This window comes from Triturus cristatus, chromosome 6, assembly GCF_964204655.1.
Source record: "Triturus cristatus chromosome 6, aTriCri1.1, whole genome shotgun sequence".
Lineage (NCBI taxonomy): Eukaryota > Metazoa > Chordata > Amphibia > Caudata > Salamandridae > Triturus > Triturus cristatus.
In genome coordinates, this window is record NC_140589.1 from 1,115,265 (window position 1) to 1,136,508 (window position 21,244).

At 49.2% G+C, this 21,244-nt stretch overlaps 1 protein-coding gene across 1 annotated transcript in view; it reads right to left on the reverse strand.

Annotated features, from left to right (window-relative positions):
- The window catches only part of LOC146813609 (chymotrypsinogen B-like), a 79,744-nt gene that overhangs the window by 12,777 nt on the left and 45,723 nt on the right, over window positions 1-21,244 (reverse strand). Inside the window, exon 5 of the mRNA XM_085610089.1 lies at window positions 9,623-9,803. Coding sequence (XP_085466215.1) covers window positions 9,623-9,803 — 181 coding nt within the window. The remainder of the gene's footprint in view (window positions 1-9,622; window positions 9,804-21,244) is intronic.

The window sequence follows — 21,244 nt, forward strand, 5'->3', positions numbered from 1 at the left end:
TTGAGGTGTCCGAGAAACTAGCGCTCGGTCAGGTAACGCTGGCAGCCTCTAGGCATACTCCCACCTTGAGCACACCCCAGCTACCTTTTGGAAACAATCTCTTATGCCTCACAATCATAATTAGATTGTTGAGCACTTATCCTTCCCCTTTTAGGAACTGTGACCTTTTTGTGTTGATACTGACTTTCTTAGGAGCACTGGCACATGACCTTTTTTCATTCCCTCAAACTAGCTCCTTGCCCCTCCTCTTATGTTAGTGTAAAAACATTGGGGCAGATTTATGTTGCACTTGCGCCACTTTTGCACCGCCGTTGCGTCACTTTTGTGACGCAGCAGCGGCGCAAATCCTGCGCCATGGTGCGGGGTATTTACAACGTGACGCATCTGGGAGATGCGTCACGTTGTAAAGCCCTGCGCCACATGTAGGCGTTCCAGGGCAGGTGGGGGCGTTCCGGCGCAGGGACGCCTCCTAAAAGTGGCTGAGTGAAATCTACAAGATTTCACTCAGTCACTTTTAGGCCCATGCTGCGTCAAAACCCTGCGCCTGCTTGAAGCAGGCGTAAGGATTGACGCAGCATTGTACAGATAGGGCCCCCCAGAACATTGCTGGAGCTGCGTCGCGCTTGCGACGCAACTCCAGCAATGCGCCACTTTTACGGCACAGTTGCGTGACGTATCTGTGCCGTTTTTGCCCCATGGTGCGCCGCATTATAAATGCGGCGCATCCATGGTGGCGCAGCTGTGGCGCATTATAACTGGCGCATCCCTGCTGATATGCAGGGATGCGCCAGTTATCATAAATCTGCCCCATTGTGTTAAAGGCAAGACTGTATGAGTCATGTCAATGATCCCGAGCTAAACAAGGCCACAAAATGTGCTTTCTTCCAGTGATGCCTTCTTCAATCTATCGTGGCCTTCTTGATTCTCTGCCTCAATCTATGCCCTGGTGCTGCCAGACAGGATTTGCAGAATTGACTCCTGAAGTGGAATATAAATTGGCTTCTAAGCCAAGAAGACGGCCAATCTCCCAAAAGTCACATTTACACTGCTCGCCTCATTGCTGGACTGAGGATCACCACCCACAATACTTCTGCACCGAAGACGCATCACTGTTTATCGACCAGTGCTGAAGGTGATGACCCTCTGCCTTGTGCCCGGGCTCCTTCATGGTCAAAGACCTTTCCTGATTCATCAGACGGCTGATGACCAAATGAACCAGCAGATCCCAAGATTCAGCCCCTAAACCTGTCTCTACAGAGCAGACACGATAGTGGTGCTTCCAGGCGGCGGATCATTCCACACTCGAGACTCCATCCTCTAGTTTGGAAGAAATAAAGATATAGCCCTAAAACTTTGCAATCTGCAGATTCTGGGGCAAACTTCAAGGGCCACCAGTGCAATCTCTGTAGTACAGGGACCGATCTCCTCCAGCCGCGCTCCTACGCTCTTCTAAACCCCTCCAATGTCTGACGTCTCTCACCACCTCAACCCGTGCTCTCAGCGCCCTCTGCTCACTGGTGCACCAGGATCGCCACTCTCACCTTAATCCCAACTTCATTTCTTACATTTCGTGAACCTCAGCGACACAAGCTCCTGAACTATCAACCGTGGCATTGATGCATCTAATGGGAGCGATGGGGCTTTTATGAGGAGAGAATGGGGTAAACATGATGAGATAAAGCACCCCATGCCGCACATTATAAGGATGTCGCAAGTCACTGAGGAGTTCCGTAATCACACAGAAGAACGAGACCGAAGCTCTTTTATAAGGTGATGGAACACCAAAGTGAGGTGCTCTGTGCCATATAATACATGCCACACCATCACCTGTCCCACAAAACACTTCAAACCTTGGTGCGTGGCTCTTGCGTATGAATGAGCAATCATGTGTGAAGACATGAAGAACAAATTTGGGGGCATATCAGCAACAACCGGCGATAATTATCGCTAATCGCACTTAGCGCTAGGACAATTATCGCCGGCTTCTCAAAAGCGATAAAAATCCTCACGCTAACTGCCTAACGTGAGATTATCGCTGGAAACCCAGCGATAATCTCACGAAGTTTGGCGTTAGCTTGCTGATAGGGACTCACAAACTTAGCCATGATATCCACCTTCCATAGGATATCATGGCTAAGTCAGTCCTGAAGCAGGCGTAAGGAAAGTAGCGATAACAGGGGTTATCGCTACCTTTCCTTCCGCTATGCTTCATGGCGTGGGGTTGATGATAGGAGAAATGTCGCTTAGCGACATTTCTCCTGTCATGTCAGGAACGCCCACTTTGCATCTCATTAGAGATGCAAAGCTGGGCGTTAGGAATCCCGACGCTAAAGCAAGTTTTCACGCATTAGCGTGGCCTTGCTAATTAGGCGATAAAATTATCGCCGCTTTTTGGCCAAAAACGGCAGCAAAAGCGGCGATAATTCTATCGCCTCGCCTTGCTGATATGCCCCATAAAACCTCTCGTGCATGAGTAAGTAGATCAAAACCTGTCGGATACTTGTTGCTAACAGATATCAGAAACAGTTCAATACAAGTCAGGTATTTGTAAAAAGCTGCAGTGGCTCAGAGTGTGTGAAACACGCAGAGAGTGTAGGAAGGTGGATATCTGACTATGGTTACCCCCAACTTTTTGCCTAGTGTCTAGCTGGTTTTTTGACTTAGTTGGCCTGAGATCCTGCCATTCAGGGTCTCAGGCTGTCTGCTCTCTCCTTAAAATGGACTCCATGTACCCTAGGTACATACACAATTGGTAAGGATCACCTTATTGGACCCTGTACAGTGTACCCTAGGTACCCAGGGCATAGGTGTACCCTAGGCCTCCCAGGGGCTGCAGCATGTATTATGCCACCCCTGGTCTGGCCTTCCAATCAGACACAACTGGCTGATCACTCAGCTGGGGCAAGGTCGTGTAAACACCCCTTGCTTAGGTGTAGTATTCCTATACCTACCTTATATATAGACACATGTGTACCTATCAGCCACTCCTATGGCAGGCCTTAACAATCCTGGAGGCAGAGTGCTTGGTAACATGTGAGATGGTGCTCTAGCATGAGCTGAGCCTGTCTGCAGCTTTCGGAACCATGTCCTTATAGCTGTTCTATGATATAGCCTACCATATACTCTTAAAGTGCCTTATAATCTTAAACGGTTATGGTAACTATGGTTTGGCTTTATCAAAACATGTCGTGTAAGGTGTCTAACACTTTGGAATAATACCCCCATACCATTTCTGGTGATGAGGATATTATTCCTCCCTTCTAGAGGGAGAGACATGTTAAAATCCTACTTTGCTGTTTAACTCTAACCAAAGCCTCAGCATCACAAAATGGATGCTGCTGCCACAGACACAAATCTGACCTCCTGCTGCTGGGAGTGATCCCGGCAAGGGAGGCTTGGACAATAGGTTTCCTGCTTGGGGAGGTGCTAGCACCTCCCCAGACAGACTTTAGTGGATTGGGGCAGGGAGGGCTGAAAGGAATGAGACATGCCTGGGGCACACAAGGTGTCCCATGCATAGTCCAGTTCAAACCGGTGTTGGGGCACTCCAGCCCCAGTCCTGGCGCGAAACTGGACAAAGGGAAGGGGGTGTAACCACCCCCCTCCCAGGTCCCACCCATAAGGCGTGACCTAGCAGGTATCCCAGCCCCCCAGATTAGTATAAGAGTGGGAGTTGGGCCTCAAGACTTTAGATTACCCTGAACCTGCAACTTGAACAGAAACTCTAGACCTTCGACATTCAATGAAAGAAGAAGACTGAAGAATCTCCCTTGTGGCCAAGGAGTGGCTACCCTGTGCAAACAGGCACCATCAAGAGACTACCCTTTGCTTTGCTCCAGTTCTACGAGGGACCGACTGCAGAGCCCGACCAGAGCCTTGACTTCCAGACTTCTCCGACCCTGATCCACATCCACAGCCGTGCTGAGATCCGTGGAGGCGACGAGAGACGTGGGACCGGCTACCTGGGAAAAGTGGCTAGTATCTTCAAGCGCAGCTTCTGAGGCACCCTCGAAGTTGTGCACCGGGGATTGAGAAGCCCCAACCCCAAGCACCATCTGCACCGAAGATCAGCCCCCCACACTCCACGAGTCCTGCGTGGGGCCCTTCTGCATTTTCCTGCTTGCCGCGTCTGTCCGGTTGCTTGCCCGCTGGCTAGTGGCCTTTGTGACGACGCACCCTGAAATCTTCAGCACTGGTTTGGCTCCTCCAGACTGGCTCCCGCTTCTCTGCAAAGAAGAAGCACCCCAGACCTTCCTGGTCTGCACCAGAAGCAAGTCCTCCGTTCTTCGTGGGTTCCGCTTGCCAAGGCTTGGTGAGTCCTAGTCCAACTTCGACGCCGCCGACAGCAAGAGCCTTCGTGGGACAGCTCGCCTCTTGGTCCTGGTCGTCCTCGACGTCCCCTGGTCCTCGTGGCTGCAGCGACAAGCTTCACCTTCACCTGCAATCTTCACGACATCGCCTGGTTCCTTCCTGGTTCCACGTGGTCACTGGCTAGTGACCTTGACTCTGTCCCCTCTGCTTGCAGGTATCCTTTCTTCCTGATCCCAGCCTCGGGATCCACCGGACACTCTTCACTGACTGCCTGTCAGCATCTTTCTTCAGGCATCCATAGGAGTCGACGACGAAACCCGACGAAACTTCACCCCTATGCACCCGCAGCCTGTGGGCTAGGTAACTTGGGTACTCCGGTGCTCATCAGGATAGTGACTATCCTAGTGTCTAGTTTTCCAGTCTCGACTTCCTAGCTACTCCGGAAGTGTCCTAAATCTATCTAATTCAAAACTGTACTATTTCTATCGATTATACGCATTACGCGTGAGTGTTTCCACTCTGCACCTGAATCCCGTGGGCCTCCCACTTCCTAACCTTTGGTAGTATAGTGTAGCCCCAGCGATTCCCTAGGCCTAGGCCTATCCTATTTCCGTGACAGTGGTCCTTATACCACTTACTTAGTATATGGTTTGCGTGGCCCCTAGGGCCTAACTGTATTACTTACCTGTGTGACTTAATGTATGCATAAATAAGACTGTGTTGTACTTACCTCTAATCTCATAAAGAGTGCTGAGGGTTTGTCTAGAATAAATACACTTTATTTTATATATATATCTGTTTCATTTGGTATTCAAGGGATTATATATGGTATCACAGCTGGCTTCACATGCCATTCAGAGTTTAGCCTAAGACTTCTCTTGTCCATGCTACCACTAGGATAGCTGGTCTATAAGGTTGACTTTACAACCAATCACCATAAGGGTATTTGGACTGATATAAGGTGTATACTAGAACTAGTGACATCATACATCAGGCCAACTTCTCACAGAGAGGTTCTAGCTTTTGAGGAGTGCAAACACATAGGCCTGCTCTGTCTGCTTGTCATTGTGAGCTAAAAAATAGAGCAGAAGAAAGAAGCGGCGCAGCTGCTGCACCGATGCCCCACGGCCCGACCTCCAAGTTTGTCTCAAGATGTTGACATCCTGTGGTGGGAAATAGGTTAAAATGATGTCATTTTATGTAAGGCCTGGGTAGACCAACTGCTCTTATAATATGACTCAATTTAACGTCTTCATTCAACAATCTTTGTTCCAACGACTCAAACTGATGAAAGCAACAAACGTTTCCTTGTAATGTCACTAAACTATGGGGCATATTATCAAGGGCCGTTTCGCCGCTTTTTTAGCTTTAAAAGCCAAAAAAGCGGCGAAAATTACATCGCCCTAATAACTAGCTGGCACTAACATGCATTAGCGCATGTTAGCAGCCGTTTTGGTATCGCCCTGCTTTGCATCGCTAATGAGATGCAAAGTAGGCGTACCTTCAGGAAACAACATGAAAATGCTCGATAACCGCACATCGCGGTATTAACAAGCCGGCCAAGATAACGCGTAGCGATGGAAAAAGCCGCGCTAACCGCGGGCATCGCAGGAAACTAACGTCTGCAAAATTGTCAACTATGCTATGTGCATAATGTAAGGCTGCCCGGGGTGGGGGTTGCGCAGCGGCCCGCCCCCTTGAGGGCGGCCGCCTTAGTGCCACAGGAAGGCACAGGGGTGGGAGGTCGTGTCCCTGGGCTTGACCTAGGGAGACCCCAGTCAGGTAGCTGCTTCCGGCGGGGAGGAGCCAAAGGGGGGGTACATATTCGGTCCCCGCCCCCTCAACGTAAGTGTGGTGTGATACAGTGGAATTTATTTCCGTTGTCGTGTGCTGCACTGTTTGACCAATATTAGGCCATAGATGAGCATGTCCATTGAACAACAGTCCCACAGTGTCGAGGTCAGCACAGGATATGTCACGTGTTTGAGCAGCCACGACATGAGCCATGCTTCGCAGACGCCTCACACAAGCACACAATTTGATTAATTTCATTATAGGACCACTCAATGCAAATACAGTTAGGGGCACAGACTGAGGGAGAGTTCTTTCCCATGATGGGGTTGACTTCTGGAGCCAGCGAGACAATTTGAACTATACCGGCAGTCAGCATCACAGGTCCCGCCGCCCTAACTTGTTTCAGTAATGTGCATGGGTAGGTTGGACATGCGCCGTATCATTGACGGATTTCGCTCCCACTGTAGTGTCATTTATAGTCTTGGAATGTCACCCACAGGGGCGCGGTCATTATGAAAATGTCATACATAGCAATATGAAACCTTGGCAGCTAGGGATGTAGGCGGCGGGCCCTCGTTTGGCTTGCTACGTCGCTTTAATTGTGGCCTAGTTACCTTATGGAAATAAAAGTATCGACTGACAATGGTTCGGCTTGTGGTAATCTGGGACTTTCGGTGAATCCTCGGTGTCCTGTCCGGCGCATGGGTGGCGGACGCCGCGTGAAGTCTTTTTCGTATTTTGCTTTGAGCGAAGATTTCGCTGCTTGGCCAACAAGGCTTTTGGCCTCCAGGAGGTATGCAGGTGGCCCCTTATCAATGTCTTATTGAGGCATGTTCTACTGTTGACAGATGGTAAAATGGTTGTCAGTTTTGGCCTGGGGTCGGCAAGTAGGGTTTCATCTTTCACCTACCACATGTGCATTATTGGCCTACAAGCCAAGAAATACTTCACAGGGATCTGCTCACACCAACGTGGGCCAAGATCACACAAAGCACAGGTTGAGCGATTGGTGTCTGACAGATAGGCGAATCATGAGAAAGATCCCTGAGGTAGCGCATACATATCTCAGACTAGATCAGTGACATTATTCTGTCGGGTTGCGTTTGGTTGCTTGGACAGGTACGCTCTGGTTCCCCCCTGGGTCACGCTGTCCTGTCTGCTCCCTGGTATGCGAGCAGAAGTTTGGGAGGGCTAGGCTTCACTTAAGGTGGTGACTGTCGGAAGGTGATGGTTGTACTCCGACTAGTGCTAGCTTCAGCCATGTGAGGTAAGAGGAGGTAGAGCGGGCTTGTCAACTCTTAACTACACTCGCATGGGCACTTCCTGGCTGGAGTAGCTTGGAATAGGTCTTGTTCTTCAGCCAGGCGAATGTATCATTGGACCGCTGCCTATCTTTAGGCAGGTCTATTCAGTCATAAACCCATGGGGAGTTTAGAATGGATGGGGGCACATGTCGTGTTGGGGCATGATGGCCTCTGGTAGGGTATTGGTTAAGACTTGTTTTGGCTGGACCTGGGAGAAGCCCGGCAATAAGTGGTTTCTGGCTTCATCAGGCATGGTCTTATACACGCCGAGTCCACAGGGTGTTTGGAGGGAGATGGGGTGCACCTCTCTAGTGTAGGCATGGATCCTTTCCTGTGGACCGAGGGGAAGCTTTGGCTGCAGCAGGTTGTAAGGAAATAGGCTACCTTGGTGGGGGGGCCCTGGTAGTGACGGTGGCCACTCCCAAGGCTGTGGAGGAGTTACAGGGCGATCCAGGGTCTGCACATACCAAGGGGTATAGCATGCAGCAGCACCGTGTGGTGCTAAGCCAGGATACCCAGGGATCTTTTAGCGTGTCCACTGGAAGACCTACGGCGCCCCGCTAACCGACAGGCGGTTGTGGGTCTGAGCAACCGGGGGCTGCCATGTATGCTCCGCCCACCCATCACGGGGGGGCGTGGTGAAGCATGTGGACTGGAGGTCCACGGATGGGAGGGGGGGACCCTCCCAACATTTGGTGGTCACCAATTGGCGTTGCCATGGTGACTCTAGGCTTATCAGACGGGCAGGCGGCATGGGGCTGGCCTGCCCTGGGATCGCCCGTAAGATAACCCACCGTGTTTGCATATTTATTATGCTAATAAACCTGCAGCAATATTTCTCCACTTACATTCAGTGTCATGTGTTTTATTATGATTATGTACTGATGTGTGCTATGATAACGGTTGCCGATATTGGCACTATGTAAGGCTGCCCGGGGTGGGGGTTGCGCAGCGGCCCGCCCCCTTGAGGGCGGCCGCCTTAGTGCCACAGGAAGGCACAGGGGTGGGAGGTCGTGTCCCTGGGCTTGACCTAGGGAGACCCCAGTCAGGTAGCTGCTTCCGGCGGGGAGGAGCCAAAGGGGGGGTACATATTCGGTCCCCGCCCCCTCCTCGCCCTCTTGTCCGCTCGTTTGCCTTGCCCGCCCATCCGCTTACCCGGCATCAGGAGGGACAAGAAGGGGGGGGAAGGTTTTTCTAACAACTTTCACTTTTGTGTTGCAGGAGGAGTTACAGGGCGATCCAGGGTCTGCACATACCAAGGGGTATAGCATGCAGCAGCACCGTGTGGTGCTAAGCCAGGATACCCAGGGATCTTTTAGCGTGTCCACTGGAAGACCTACGGCGCCCCGCTAACCGACAGGCGGTTGTGGGTCTGAGCAACCGGGGGCTGCCATGTATGCTCCGCCCACCCATCACGGGGGGGCGTGGTGAAGCATGTGGACTGGAGGTCCACGGATGGGAGGGGGGGACCCTCCCAACATTTGGTGGTCACCAATTGGCGTTGCCATGGTGACTCTAGGCTTATCAGACGGGCAGGCGGCATGGGGCTGGCCTGCCCTGGGATCGCCCGTAAGATAACCCACCGTGTTTGCATATTTATTATGCTAATAAACCTGCAGCAATATTTCTCCACTTACATTCAGTGTCATGTGTTTTATTATGATTATGTACTGATGTGTGCTATGATAACGGTTGCCGATATTGGCACTATGGGAGGTGGATTGTAAGGTTACCTCCACTTCTCCCTATCATCAACATTTTAAACAGCGCTGTCCAGATATCGCTGGTTTTAAGGCGATGTTGATTGAAATCGCCATATATCGCCGGATTCACATTCGCCTGTTGGCAAATCGTTGCAAATACGCCGCTAAACAGGCGATGTGATCCTGCGATATACGGCGATATTGAGAAACGCGCTATACGCGTTTGGCGATATTTATCGGCCATTGTTGATGATATGCCCCTAAATCTTCATAAGAGCAGCTGTGGCCTCTGAAATCTCCAGAGACTGGAGACAGTTATCGATACAATCAGCGTCGATGGCAACACTAGAACCACTGGGGGCCTCATTCCAAAGCCGCCTGGCACTGCCCACATGGACTAGAAACGGAGCAGCGCCTCTCTGAGTGACATGGAGGCCGTGGCGGTGGTGTGTGTGCACGCCTTACACTTGTATCCTACGTCATTTGCCCCCAATCAAAGAAACATCTCACAGTTGGCTCTCGTCATTCCCCATCCGGTGGTGACGCACAGCTCCTGGCCTGTGTACACTTCGCCATCAGCGGGCAGGCAGGCAGGCTTGACAGTCTGAGAGAAGCCAGCAGGCCTGGCGAGCTTCACGAGAGCCATGTCAAACTCTTTGGTCTCTGGATCCCAGTCGGGATGTGTGAACACCTGCAGAAGGCCAAACAAAAACATTTTCAAGACAAAATAGTGCAATACTGCAAAATTCCACATTTCATTTCACCTCCTTCAATGCATTCTGGCCAACTGAAGACAGGGCCGACTGGGAACCAAAACCGGCCCCCAATTGTGCGGCGTACCGGGGGATTGCCCGGTGCCCGCTACGGCCAGTCCGGCCCTGACTGAAGACATGCAGCCAGTCGGCCTCCCACACATCTCACTGACTGCCTTCTGAATCTGAGGGAACAGTGGCTGGAGCCAGTCATCAGGTGAATGTCCACTCCTCTGCGGAGGCTGGGCAGAGTTTGGAAAGGATCGCCTCGTAGCCACTGCCGGAGATACCTGCACAGTGTGCGTGGACCTACAGTCATCAAGGCATACTTATACAGGGCACGGGGTGGATATTTCTTTATGGCCTCTGGGTCGAAAGCCATAAAGTCATTCCCTCTGACCGAGATCCCAGTTCAAATTATAGGGTTTCCTGCAGTGCTGATGTCCCGTCAAGGGACACACATTGTCATTTCCGGTGACGTCATACGTTTGGTAAATAGTGCTTTTAAATCCTCAAACATCCTACCTATTTTGGTTGGAAAATGTTGGCAACTAAGTGAATGTGACATTTATTGCGCTTAAAAGCATTTTTTTATTGGTGCACAGAGCAGCTGCTTGCCATCGCGGCTTACAGAGGCAAGCTCGAAGGGGGGAACCAATGGACTGAAGCACTCATGCATTTTATCTCTGTGATGGTTCGGTTTTTATCAGAGAACTGACACTGTCCTGTGCACACACAAATGCACAGTTGGACCCGCCTAAACCAACACATTCTAAGGGGCATGCTATCAAGCACAGCGAAACATTCTTTAGCACCGTACTTGAAATGTCCTTAACTCACCTTTTAAACCACTTACAGTTTGCTCAAATGACTACCTCCGAGTATCAGTGGCACACAGCATACCCGAGGTTCAAGCATCTCTACAGAGATGTTCAACCTCCAGAGCAACCACTCAGAATATCCTGGCAAACGAAGCTGAAAATACTCCGCTTTACTTCAAAATATCATATATTGGTTGTTAGAAATTGGGTTTCTGGTTGGCCGAGGTATGCTCCCCGTCGAAACCAAAACCACCATCCTAGTGTAAGTCATAAACACACCCTAAAATTAACCTGTGCTCACTCCCTGGTAGGTTGGCAAGATCAATCAGGCTTAACTTGAGCGGCACTGTTTAAAGTATTTGTGTAACACTTCAAATTATAACACATGAAAACATCACACAAAAATATTACACGGCAGGTTAAAAAAATAGAGCTTTGTTTAATAAATAAAACAAGACCAAATCGACAAAAATCCAATAAGTTGATCTTGATGCATACATTTTTTTAAAGAATAAACAGTGAAATAGGACTTAGAAGCAATATGCATGTATGTGGGTTACCTGGTAGTGCCGGACCGTTACAAAGTAAAGAGTACAGGCCGAATACAGGGACCCAGTGAAAACTGCTGAATAGAAGTAATTTAATCCTGGTTTCGTCAACTAAGATGCCGGGTGCAACCACGTGATCGTCGGTGTTCCCCACAAAGTTGGGGTGATGTGGCGATTTTCTCCTCAATACGGCAATGATGTGTCGGTTCCAGGGGCAATGCACCGCTTCTGAGATGCGGCACCTTCGAAGGTGATGCAACAGGTTTTCCACGTAGTAGAAGCGATGCGTCGATCTTGGCCACACAGTGGCAGCGATGCGTTGGTTCTGAAGTGGCGCTCTGGAATTGATGTGCTAGTTCTGAGGGCAGTGCACCAATCTTCTTCTTTCCACAACAGAGGCGATGAGTCAATTCTGCTCTTGCAGCAGGGGATGCATTAGTTCCACTGGAGCAAAATATCTTAGGCCAACTTCCTGGGGTCCAGGAATTTAGCAGCCCCATTTTGAAGGGCAGACTCACAAATGGAAGAGTCCAGGTGCAGGATGATTGGAAGTATTTTATGTCCCTGAGACTTTAATCAGGAGGCAAGACAGCAAGCCCTTGGAGTCACTCTGGTTCTGCTTTGCAGAGATGCATGTCCAGTCCTTCTCACTCCCAGGCAAGAGGGCAGCAGGTCAGTACAGCAAAGGAGGAGTCCAGCAGAGCAGCAGTCCAGCAAACTGGCAGTCCTTGTAGCAGCACAGAAGCCCTTCTTCTTTGCAAAGTATCCAGAGGTCCAGAAGGGTACTGAAGTGGTGGTGTCTGAGGTCCAGTACGTATCCCTAGTTGTGCCTTTGAAGTGGGGGAGGGATTCCAATGATATGCCTTACAAGTGCACAGAGTCCCAGCCCTTCCTGCCCTGGCTCCAGTCTCACTACAGGGGGGCATGCAGCCCTTTGTGTGGGGACAGGACCCCGTCTATTCATGTGTAAGTGTGAGGCTGTGTCCAACTTCTCCCTCCCATCCTGCCCAGGATTGCATATCAGGATCGCACATCCACTCTCTCTCAGTGCTGAACCATCGGAGACTAACTTCAGAAAAAAAATGAAAACTTGGCTTTTCCAACTATAGGCTCTTTTTTTCTCCTCTTCTGAAAAGTTAGTCTCAGCATGGGGACACACCAGCTGGTATAACCAGGTGCTTTATAAGTGATATTATTATTATTATTATAGGTCACACCTAAGCTCCCTTTTTGTGTGGCTGTCTCGAGGAGATGCACAAAACCCGCTGTCACACACCCCTGACGTGTATTCAGAGACAGGTAGCAGGCACCAAATAGCTAAAGTAAGAAAATGACAACTTTCTAAAATTGCCATTTTCAGAATTGCAATTTAAAATCAGACTTCACCATAAGTTGTCTTTTTAAATTCTGATTCTAGAAAAACCAAACATGGGTGTCCAATCTCTTGCCAATTGAAATTGCACTTATACAATGTAATAAGGTAACCCCAATATTAGCCAACTGGAGAGATAGGCCTTGCAGTAGATAAAAAGTAATTTAACAGCCTTTCACTACTAGGACATGTGAAACTTAAAAAAGTACATGTCTTACTTCTTAAATACAATGCACCCTGAACTTGGGCTGTCCAGGGCCTACCTTAGGGGTGACTTAATGCATTAAAAAGCAAGGTTTGGGCCTGGCAAGAGGGTTAACTTTGCCAGGTCAACATGGAAGTTTAAACTACACACATAGGCGGCTCTGGTGTGGCAGGCTTGAGACATGTTTTAGGGACTAATTAAGTAGGTGGCACAATCAGTGCTGCAGGCCCACTATTAGCATTTACTTTACAGGCCCTGGGCACATGTAGTGGACGTTAACGCAGACTTATAAGTAAATGAAATTTGCAAATTGTGGATAAGCCAGTGTTTCCATGTTTTAAGCAGAGAGCACGTGTACTTTAGCACTGGTTAGTAGTGGTAAACTGCCCAGAGTTGTAGAGCCAGCAAAAACAAAGTCAGCAAAAACAGGAGGTCTGTAGGTGAAAAGTCAGAGGAAACTCCATCAAGGATGCCAGGTCTACCATCAGTGATACTGCCTAAAAGAATGCATCAGCTGCTTACCTCAAGCTCAGCATTGAGAAAAACAGAATTTATATGCATTGACAACAGCAAAAGGCACATCAAAATCCAGGATTGACTCACATACATAATCCTAGTTAACAAGTCTCCCCTACTGTTTGATATTGCCAAATCACTCAACTCCATCATTACCAACTTCTTCATTACAGAAGACATAAGCAGTTTGGCATCAGCTACATCTCTTCTGGAAAATAAAGCACCGCCTACATGCAAAGAGACTTGAGCCATTCTTTAAGACCTGTTCCGACACGTAGGACTCTAATACCAGCATGACAGCATTGCCTTATGAATACCAGGTCTGCTCACCAGTATCATGCATTCTGATGCATGATCCATCAAAGGAAATTTGACCAGATTACACACACCCTAAAGGATCCACACGTGGTACCCTTGCCAGTCTTATTAAATTAAACCTCGGCGCCTTCATGTGTTAGATATTAGATATCTTTATAATAAAAGAGGTCAAGGCCAGGCTCATAGACTGCCGTAACAAAAAATAAAAGCGGTCTTTCCTGCTAGTCGTGATCAATCACACCGTACACTATTTGTTGTCCTTTGTTCTGCAAATCAGAAAATAAGTGGCATCTTAGCTATACAAGGTGCACTTCTATAGACTCGCTTCTGATCATCCTTAATCATCCATTATTCCCTCTAATCATCTAAGTGATCTATTCCTACACAGCGAGAGATAGATAGATAGATAGATAGATAGATAGATAGATAGATAGATAGATAGATAGATAGATAGATAGATAGATAGATAGATAGATAGATAGATAGATAGATAGACAGACAGACAGACAGACAGACGGACGGACGGACGGACGGACGGACGGACGGACGGACGGACGGACAGACGGACAGACAGACAGACAGACAGACAGACAGACAGACAGACAGACAGACAGACAGACAGACAGACAGACAGACAGACAGACAGACAGACAGACAGACAGACAGATAGATAGATAGATAGATAGATAGATAGATAGATAGATAGAAGTGATGCTATAGTTAGGGGAAAATGTCAGTTTAAAAAACACTTTAAACAAAAATAACTGAAATGCACCAGGAGTGATGTAATACGTGAGTTCACAAACAGTGGATGGTGGGGGCAAAAGTTATAGTTAGCTCAGTAAACTATAACTACTGACTTTCAGGGTTTTTTGAGTTTAAAATTGTATTTTTTAACCTAAAGTTTCACCGAACTATAATGTCAGTTCAACCCTTTTTCAGTGATTTTGTAACTGTTTTCAATTTAGATTAAGATATCATTGTCAGTCCTCACTATAACATCCATTTAACTATTGTTTTTGTGTGAGATTCTGAGGCTTTTTTACCGTATCACCCTACTTAACAATAGTGTCATTTTGACCTTTGGTTTTTTCAATGAATTTCTAATGTATTACTTACTAATATACCTAATAATAAGGTCACTGGCCTGTAGCAGACAAGCCCAGCACCCAACACCAATGGGGGCCGCCAATCCTCAGTGCACGGCCAGCCAATAAGAGCGGCATCCCAATAAGAGGTGCCATTTTAAATGATGCAGGTCTACTGGCATTCTCAAGGGGTCCCCACATCACTATACTAAAAGACAAGCCTATTGGCTTTGTCAAGGAGTCACTCAATTCCGATCTGGTGCAGTCTCTTGATGATTGTGTGGTGGGAAATGGTGTCAAAGGCTGCAGAGAGGTCCAGAAGGATCAGGGCGGCAAATTCTCCTCTGTCAAGTATGGTGCGGATGTCGTCCGTGGCGGTGATCAGAGCGGTGTCGGTGCTGTGGTTGGCTCACAAACCTGATTGGGATGGGTCTAGTAGGTGGTTTCCACGTATTCCGTGAGCTGACAGTTGATGGCCCTCTCTAGGACCTTAACGGGAAACGAGAGAAGCAAGATGGGGTGGTGGTTCTGGAGATTGCTGGGTTCTGCAGAGGGTTTCTTGAGGAGAGGTCTGACCTCAGAGTGTTCCATGCGTCGGGAAAGGTGGCTGTGGTGATGGATGCATTGAGGATGATGGTGAGTTGGTGGCTGATCTCGTCGCTTCCTAGGTTGAAGAGGATGTGGGGGCATGGATCGGTGGGTGCTCATGAGTGGATGGAGTTTATTACGGTTACGGTGTCCTGTGTTATTAGCTGTTCCAATGCGGTTAGTCGGGGAGCCTGAAGAGCTCAGAGGTTTGTCAAGGTGTCACTCAATCAACCAATAAATCAATACTTGTAGAGCGTGGCTTATTAACCCTGAGGGTACCCAGGTGCTGGGTTGCTGGGCTTAGTCAACGAGCCAGGTCTTGAGTTTCTTCTTAAAGTCGGTCAGCAAGGGTGTTGTTCAGCGTAGAGGGGGAGGGCCTTCCAGGACTTGGCAAGAGGTGGGAGAAGGAGTGACCCCCGCTATGGCTACCGTGGATGCGTGGTGTTGGAGCCAGGGAGAGGGAGGCAGAGTGAAGGTTCCTGGCTGGTTGGTGGAAGTTCAGGAGGTAGTTTATGTATGTTAATCCTTGGTTGTAGAGGGCTCTCTAAGCGTGTGACAGTAGTTTGAACTGGCATCTTTTCTGGACAGGGAGCCAGTGGAGGTTTCTCAGGTGCTGGGTGATGTGGGTCAGTTTGGGCAGGTTAAGGATCAGTCTTGCCATCGAGTTCTGTATCATCGAGAGCCTGCTCATGATTTCGATGATGGTATCTGCATAAAGGGCGTTGCCGTAGTCAAGATGACTGGTGATTAGGACTTGCATGACTATTTTCCTGGTGCTTGTGGGGAGCCATTTCAGTGCATGCAGAGAGTGTGGAAGCAGGCTACAGAGACTGTGTTGATCTGTCATTTCATGGTGAGTTTGCTGTCTAGTATGATGCTGAGGTTGCGAGCATGGTCTTTTGGTGTCAGTATGTGGTCCACAGGCCACGAGGTGTTGTTCCAGAGGGAGGTCTGGTTGCCAAAGATCAGCACTTTGGTCTTGTCCGTGTTGAGCTTCAGACAGTTGTCCTTCATCCAGGCTGGAACGTTCTTTATGAAGTTGTGGAAGTTGGTCTTCATAGTAGTGGGGTCTTCTGAGAGCGAAAGGATGAGCTGGGTTTCGTCAGAGAAGGATATGATGCTGATGTTAGGTGTTCTTAGAATGTTGGCCAGCAGTGTCATGTAGATGTTGAAGAGGATGGGGCTGAGGGATGACCGTTGGTGGATGCCACAGATAGTGCTGTTGGGTTCGAGGTGAAGGGGGAATACAGATTCTCTTTGTGTGTCTCATGAGGAATGATGCAATCCGTCTGAGTCAGTCTTTCCAATCAGGTGCAGTCTCTTGATGAGTTTGTGATGGGAAACTGTGTCAAAGGCTCATGGAGGTCAAGAAAGATCAGGGCAGCCAATTCTCTGCTGTCAAGTAGGGTGCAGATGTCATCTGTGGCGGCATTCAGGGTGGTCTCAATACTGTAGTTGGCTCACAAACCTGAGTGGGAGGGGTCTAGCAGGTTGTTTCTCGCCAGGTTTTCTGTGAGCTGACTGTTAATGGCCTTCTCCTGGACCTTGGCGAGAAACAAGAGCAACAAGATGGAGTGCTAGTCATGAATATTGCTGGGGTCTGCGGAGGGTTCCTTGAGGACAGGTCTGACTTCAGTGTGTTGCCATGCATTAGGAAAGTTGGCTGTGGTGATGGATGAGTTGAGGATGGTGGTGAGTTGGTGGCTGATCTCGTCACTTCCTAGGTTGAAGAGGAGGTGGGGGCATGGGTCAATGGGTGCTTCAGAGTGGAGTGAGTTCATTATGGCTATGGCGTCCGGTGTTATGAGCTGTTCCAATGTGGTTGGTCAGGGGAGGCTGAAGAGCTCCGTGATTGTCAAGGGGTCACTCAATCAATCAATCAATCAATCAATACTTGTAGAGTGCAGCTTATCACCCGTGACAGTATCAAGGTGCTGGGTTAATGGGCTTAGTCAAAGAACCTAGTCTTGAGTTTCTTCCTCAAGTCCATCAGCAAGGATGATGTTCGGAGGTAGAGGGGAAGGTCATTCCAGGACATGGCAAGAGGTGGGAGAAGGAGCAGCCTCCACTGTGGCTACTGCGGATGCACGACGTAGCTGCCAGGGCGAGAGGGGCAGAGCAAAGGGTCCTGGATGGTTGGTGCAAGTTCAGACGGTGGTTCATGTTTTCTGATCCTTGGTTGTAGAGGACTCTGTAGGCATGTGTCAGTAGTTCAAACTGGTATCTTTTTTGGATGGGGAGCCAGTGGAGGTTTCTCAGGTGCTGGGTGATGTGGGTCTGTTTGGGCAGGTTGAAGATTAGTCTGGATGCTGAGTTCTGTATCGTCTGGAGCCTGCTCAAGATTTCGATGGTAGTACCTATACAGTGTGTAGCTGTAGTTAAGACGGCAGGTGAGTAGGGCTTGCATGACTGTTTTCCTGGTGCTTGTGGGGAGCCATTTGAAGATTCTTCAGACCATGCAGAGTGTGGAAGTAGGCCACAGAGACAGTGTTGATCTGTCGTTTCATTGTGAGTTGACTGTCTAGTATGGTGCCGAGGTTGCGGGCATGGTCTTTTGGTGTCGGTACGATGTCCGCGGGCCACCAGGTGTTTTTCCAGAGGGAGGTCTGGTTGCCAAAGATCAGCACTTTGTTCTTGTCCGTGTTGAGCTTCAAATAGTTGTCCTTCATCGATGTTCTTCTTGCAGTCGTGGAAGTTGTTCTTCGTAGCAGTGGGGTCTTCTGAGAGCGAAAGGATGAGCTGGGTGTTGTCACCGTAGGATATGATGTTGATGTTGTGTGTTATGATGTCGGCCAGCAATGTCATGTGCATGTTGAAGAGGGTGGGGCTGAGGAATTGTTGAAAACTAAAACAGCGATGTGATTAAGCATTCACTGAAGACATGAATTCTCTACAGTCAAAACGTGTTTCTTGTCTTATATTGACTAATGTCCGGACTCCATTTTGTATTGCCATGTCTCCACGTGCTTTGCACGAGAAGAGTCCTACCTCTTCGCTAGTTGCTCTTGTAAACTGCCTAGTAACAGTCTATAAATAGCTCCTTTGTCCGTCTGGCGCATGCCCAGACTTGACCACATCTGTTATCAGTCAGTCCTTGTTTGACCATGTTTTCGCGGGCTCAGGAAATTGTTAACTCCGCCCATATATTGATCCTGTATCGAAAATGTCCATAAATGGTAATGAATTTTGCTCTATGTTGTATCCACCCACTTATGAGCCCCTCTGTTGTGTATAAAAGGGGACCGTGTACGCAAGTTCTGTGTGCTACTCCATGCAATACTGAAGAGTGTTGTGTAGGTTGTAGGACCACCCTTAAGGGTTAATAAACTCTGTCTTTGTATTTGCAGTTTCCGTGCCAACTTCCTTCTAGTTTTCGTACATAGGAGGGCGAACCCTTGTATTTGCGGGCCTAGCTGGGGCCTGTATTCATCAGAATGACCGTTGGTGGCCACAGATAGTGATTTTGGGTTGCAAGGTGAAGGGGGATTTCCTTTGTGCATCCTGTGAGGAATGATACAATCCATCTAAATCTGTCTCCTTTGATTCCGAACTGGTGCAGTCTCTTGATGAGTGTGTGGTGGGAAATGGTGTCAAAGGCTGCAGAGAGGTTGAGAAGGATCAGGGCTGCCAATTCTTCTCTGTCAAGTAGGGTGCAGATGTCGTCTGTGGCAGCAATCAGAGCGGTCTCGGTGCTGTGGTTGACTCACAAGCCTGATTGGGAGGGGTCTAGCAGGTCGTCTCTCCAGGTATTCGGTGAGCTGACAGTTGATGGCCTTTTCCAGGACCTTGGCGGGAAACAACAGCAACAAGATGGGGTGGTAGTTCTGGAGATTGCTGGGGTCTGTAGAGGTTTTCTTGAGGACAGTTCAGACCTCAGCATGTTCCCATGTGTTGGGAAAGGTGGCTGTGGGATGAATGCATTGAGGATGGTGGTGAGTTGGTGGCTGATCTCGTCCCTTTCTAGGTTGAAGAGGAGGTGGCGGCATGGGTCGGTGGGTGCTCCAGAGTGGATGGAGTTTATTATGGCTGTGGTGTCCGGTGTGTTGAGCTGTTCCAGTGTGGTGAGATGTTGGTTGGGGGAAGCTGAAGAGCTTAGTGGGTTTGGGGTTGAAGTTCCTGTAGATGGTGGATATCTTGTTGTGGAAGTGTTTGGCTAGAACATCACGGGGCTGATGTGAGGGAGGGATTGAGTTCTCTTGGCTGCTAGGCAGGAGAACTCCAACGATGGTGAAGACTTCCTTTGTTTGGTTGGCTCTTGCCTCGATGCAATCGGTTAGGGCACCTTTTTCACGTCTTTGAGTTGCTTGTGGTATTTGTTGAGGGCTGACTTGAAGGTGGCTTGGTCTGCATCGTCTCTGCTGGTGTGCAATCTTCTTTCTAGTGGTTTACAGCTGTGTTTCAATGTGCTGAGTTCCAGCTGGCTTGTTTTGTGGATTTGAGTTTTGGCTGGTTTGATGGTGGCCACTTGGTTTGCAGCGTTGGTGATCCAGGTGTTGAAGTTCTCGACTGCCTGTTTCAGGTTGGTTGCAGTGTGGGGCTGAGTGGTGTTGAGGGCGTCACGTCTTGTTACTTTGCTCAAGCTGCGGAAGGAGGTGCTAGGATTGTTGAGGGTGGTGCAAATGGTCCTTCAATGGTGAAGTGAACGATGGAGTGATCAGTCCAGGTGAGTTCTGTGGTATGGCTATATTGACTCTGTTACTGGACGTGAACATAGGGTCTAGTGTGTGTCCTGCTGTGTGTGTGGGATCTGTGACCAACTGGGTGAGGAAAATGTTGTCCAATCCTTCCAGGAGGTTGGCAGAGTCTGTGTCTGTGGGATCAATCAGATGGAAGTTGAGGTTTTAGAGGAAGACTATGATAATGTCGCAGAGGCCGGTTTGTGGTCTGTAGGCAAAGGTGACCTTGATGGTTGTTTTGTCGTAGTTGTAGAGTTGGAAATTCAGGTGTTCATGAGTGGTGTGGTTTTGTCTTCGATGGTGGTGCAGTGGATTGATTCTATGTGGAGGAGGGCGATACTACAGTTTGAGGGTGCGGTTCCAGTGTTTTATCTTGTAGTCGTTGGGTGTTGTGGTGACAATGTCGGGCTGAAATGGGGTTGAGCCATGTCTCTGTGATAAAGGTCACATTGGGGTCGAGGGTGGAGATGGTTTTCCAAACTTCAGTGGTGTGTTTGTAGAGTGATTTGGCATTGATCAGGAGGCATCGGAGTGGTTCCAGAGTGGAGTCAGTTGACGGGGTGGTGGTGGCGCGGGTTTCTGTGAGGACGAGCAGTACTAGTTTGCAGGTGAACTGACATCGGTGGCAGGTGAACGATCCTGCAGAGAAGCGAGGAGATGCGAGGCAGCAGTTGATGCGGTGCCCGGGGTTCAAGGCTCAGAGATCTCCGGTGGAGTATCTGCAGGTGTCCGGAGGGCCAGGGTTCCTGGGGCTGGGCGCAGTCCAAGCACAGACAAGCGAACCCGTGCACATGGCATTTCATCCTGCATTGAGTCGGTCCCGGTAGGGGCACTAGGGAGGCAGGCAGCGGGAAGCAGGTGGCGGGAAGGGGGAATCAGCACCAGAGGGGGAAAAGGGGATTGTGGCAAGAGCCCAAGGAGGGATTACATCAACTGTCTGGAAGAAATATAAACAGAACTAAGCTGGCTGACAGAAGTCAGCTGGCTGAGGGGAGCACAGCAATGACCTGCACATGGCAGGAGCAGGCCTAGCAGCAGTGCAGGGAAGGGGCACTGACTAGAGCGAGGTAGAGCTGGTAAGGACCAGCTCAATGGGGCCGTGTTGAGGCTTCCGTTAAGTAGGTCCTGGGAGGGGTGCTGGGGAGGCAGGCGGTGGGAAGTGGGTGGCAGGAAGCAGGAATCAATGCCTGAGCGGTAAAAAAGGGCTGGTGGCAAGAGCCCAAGGGGGAATTAAATCAACGATATGGC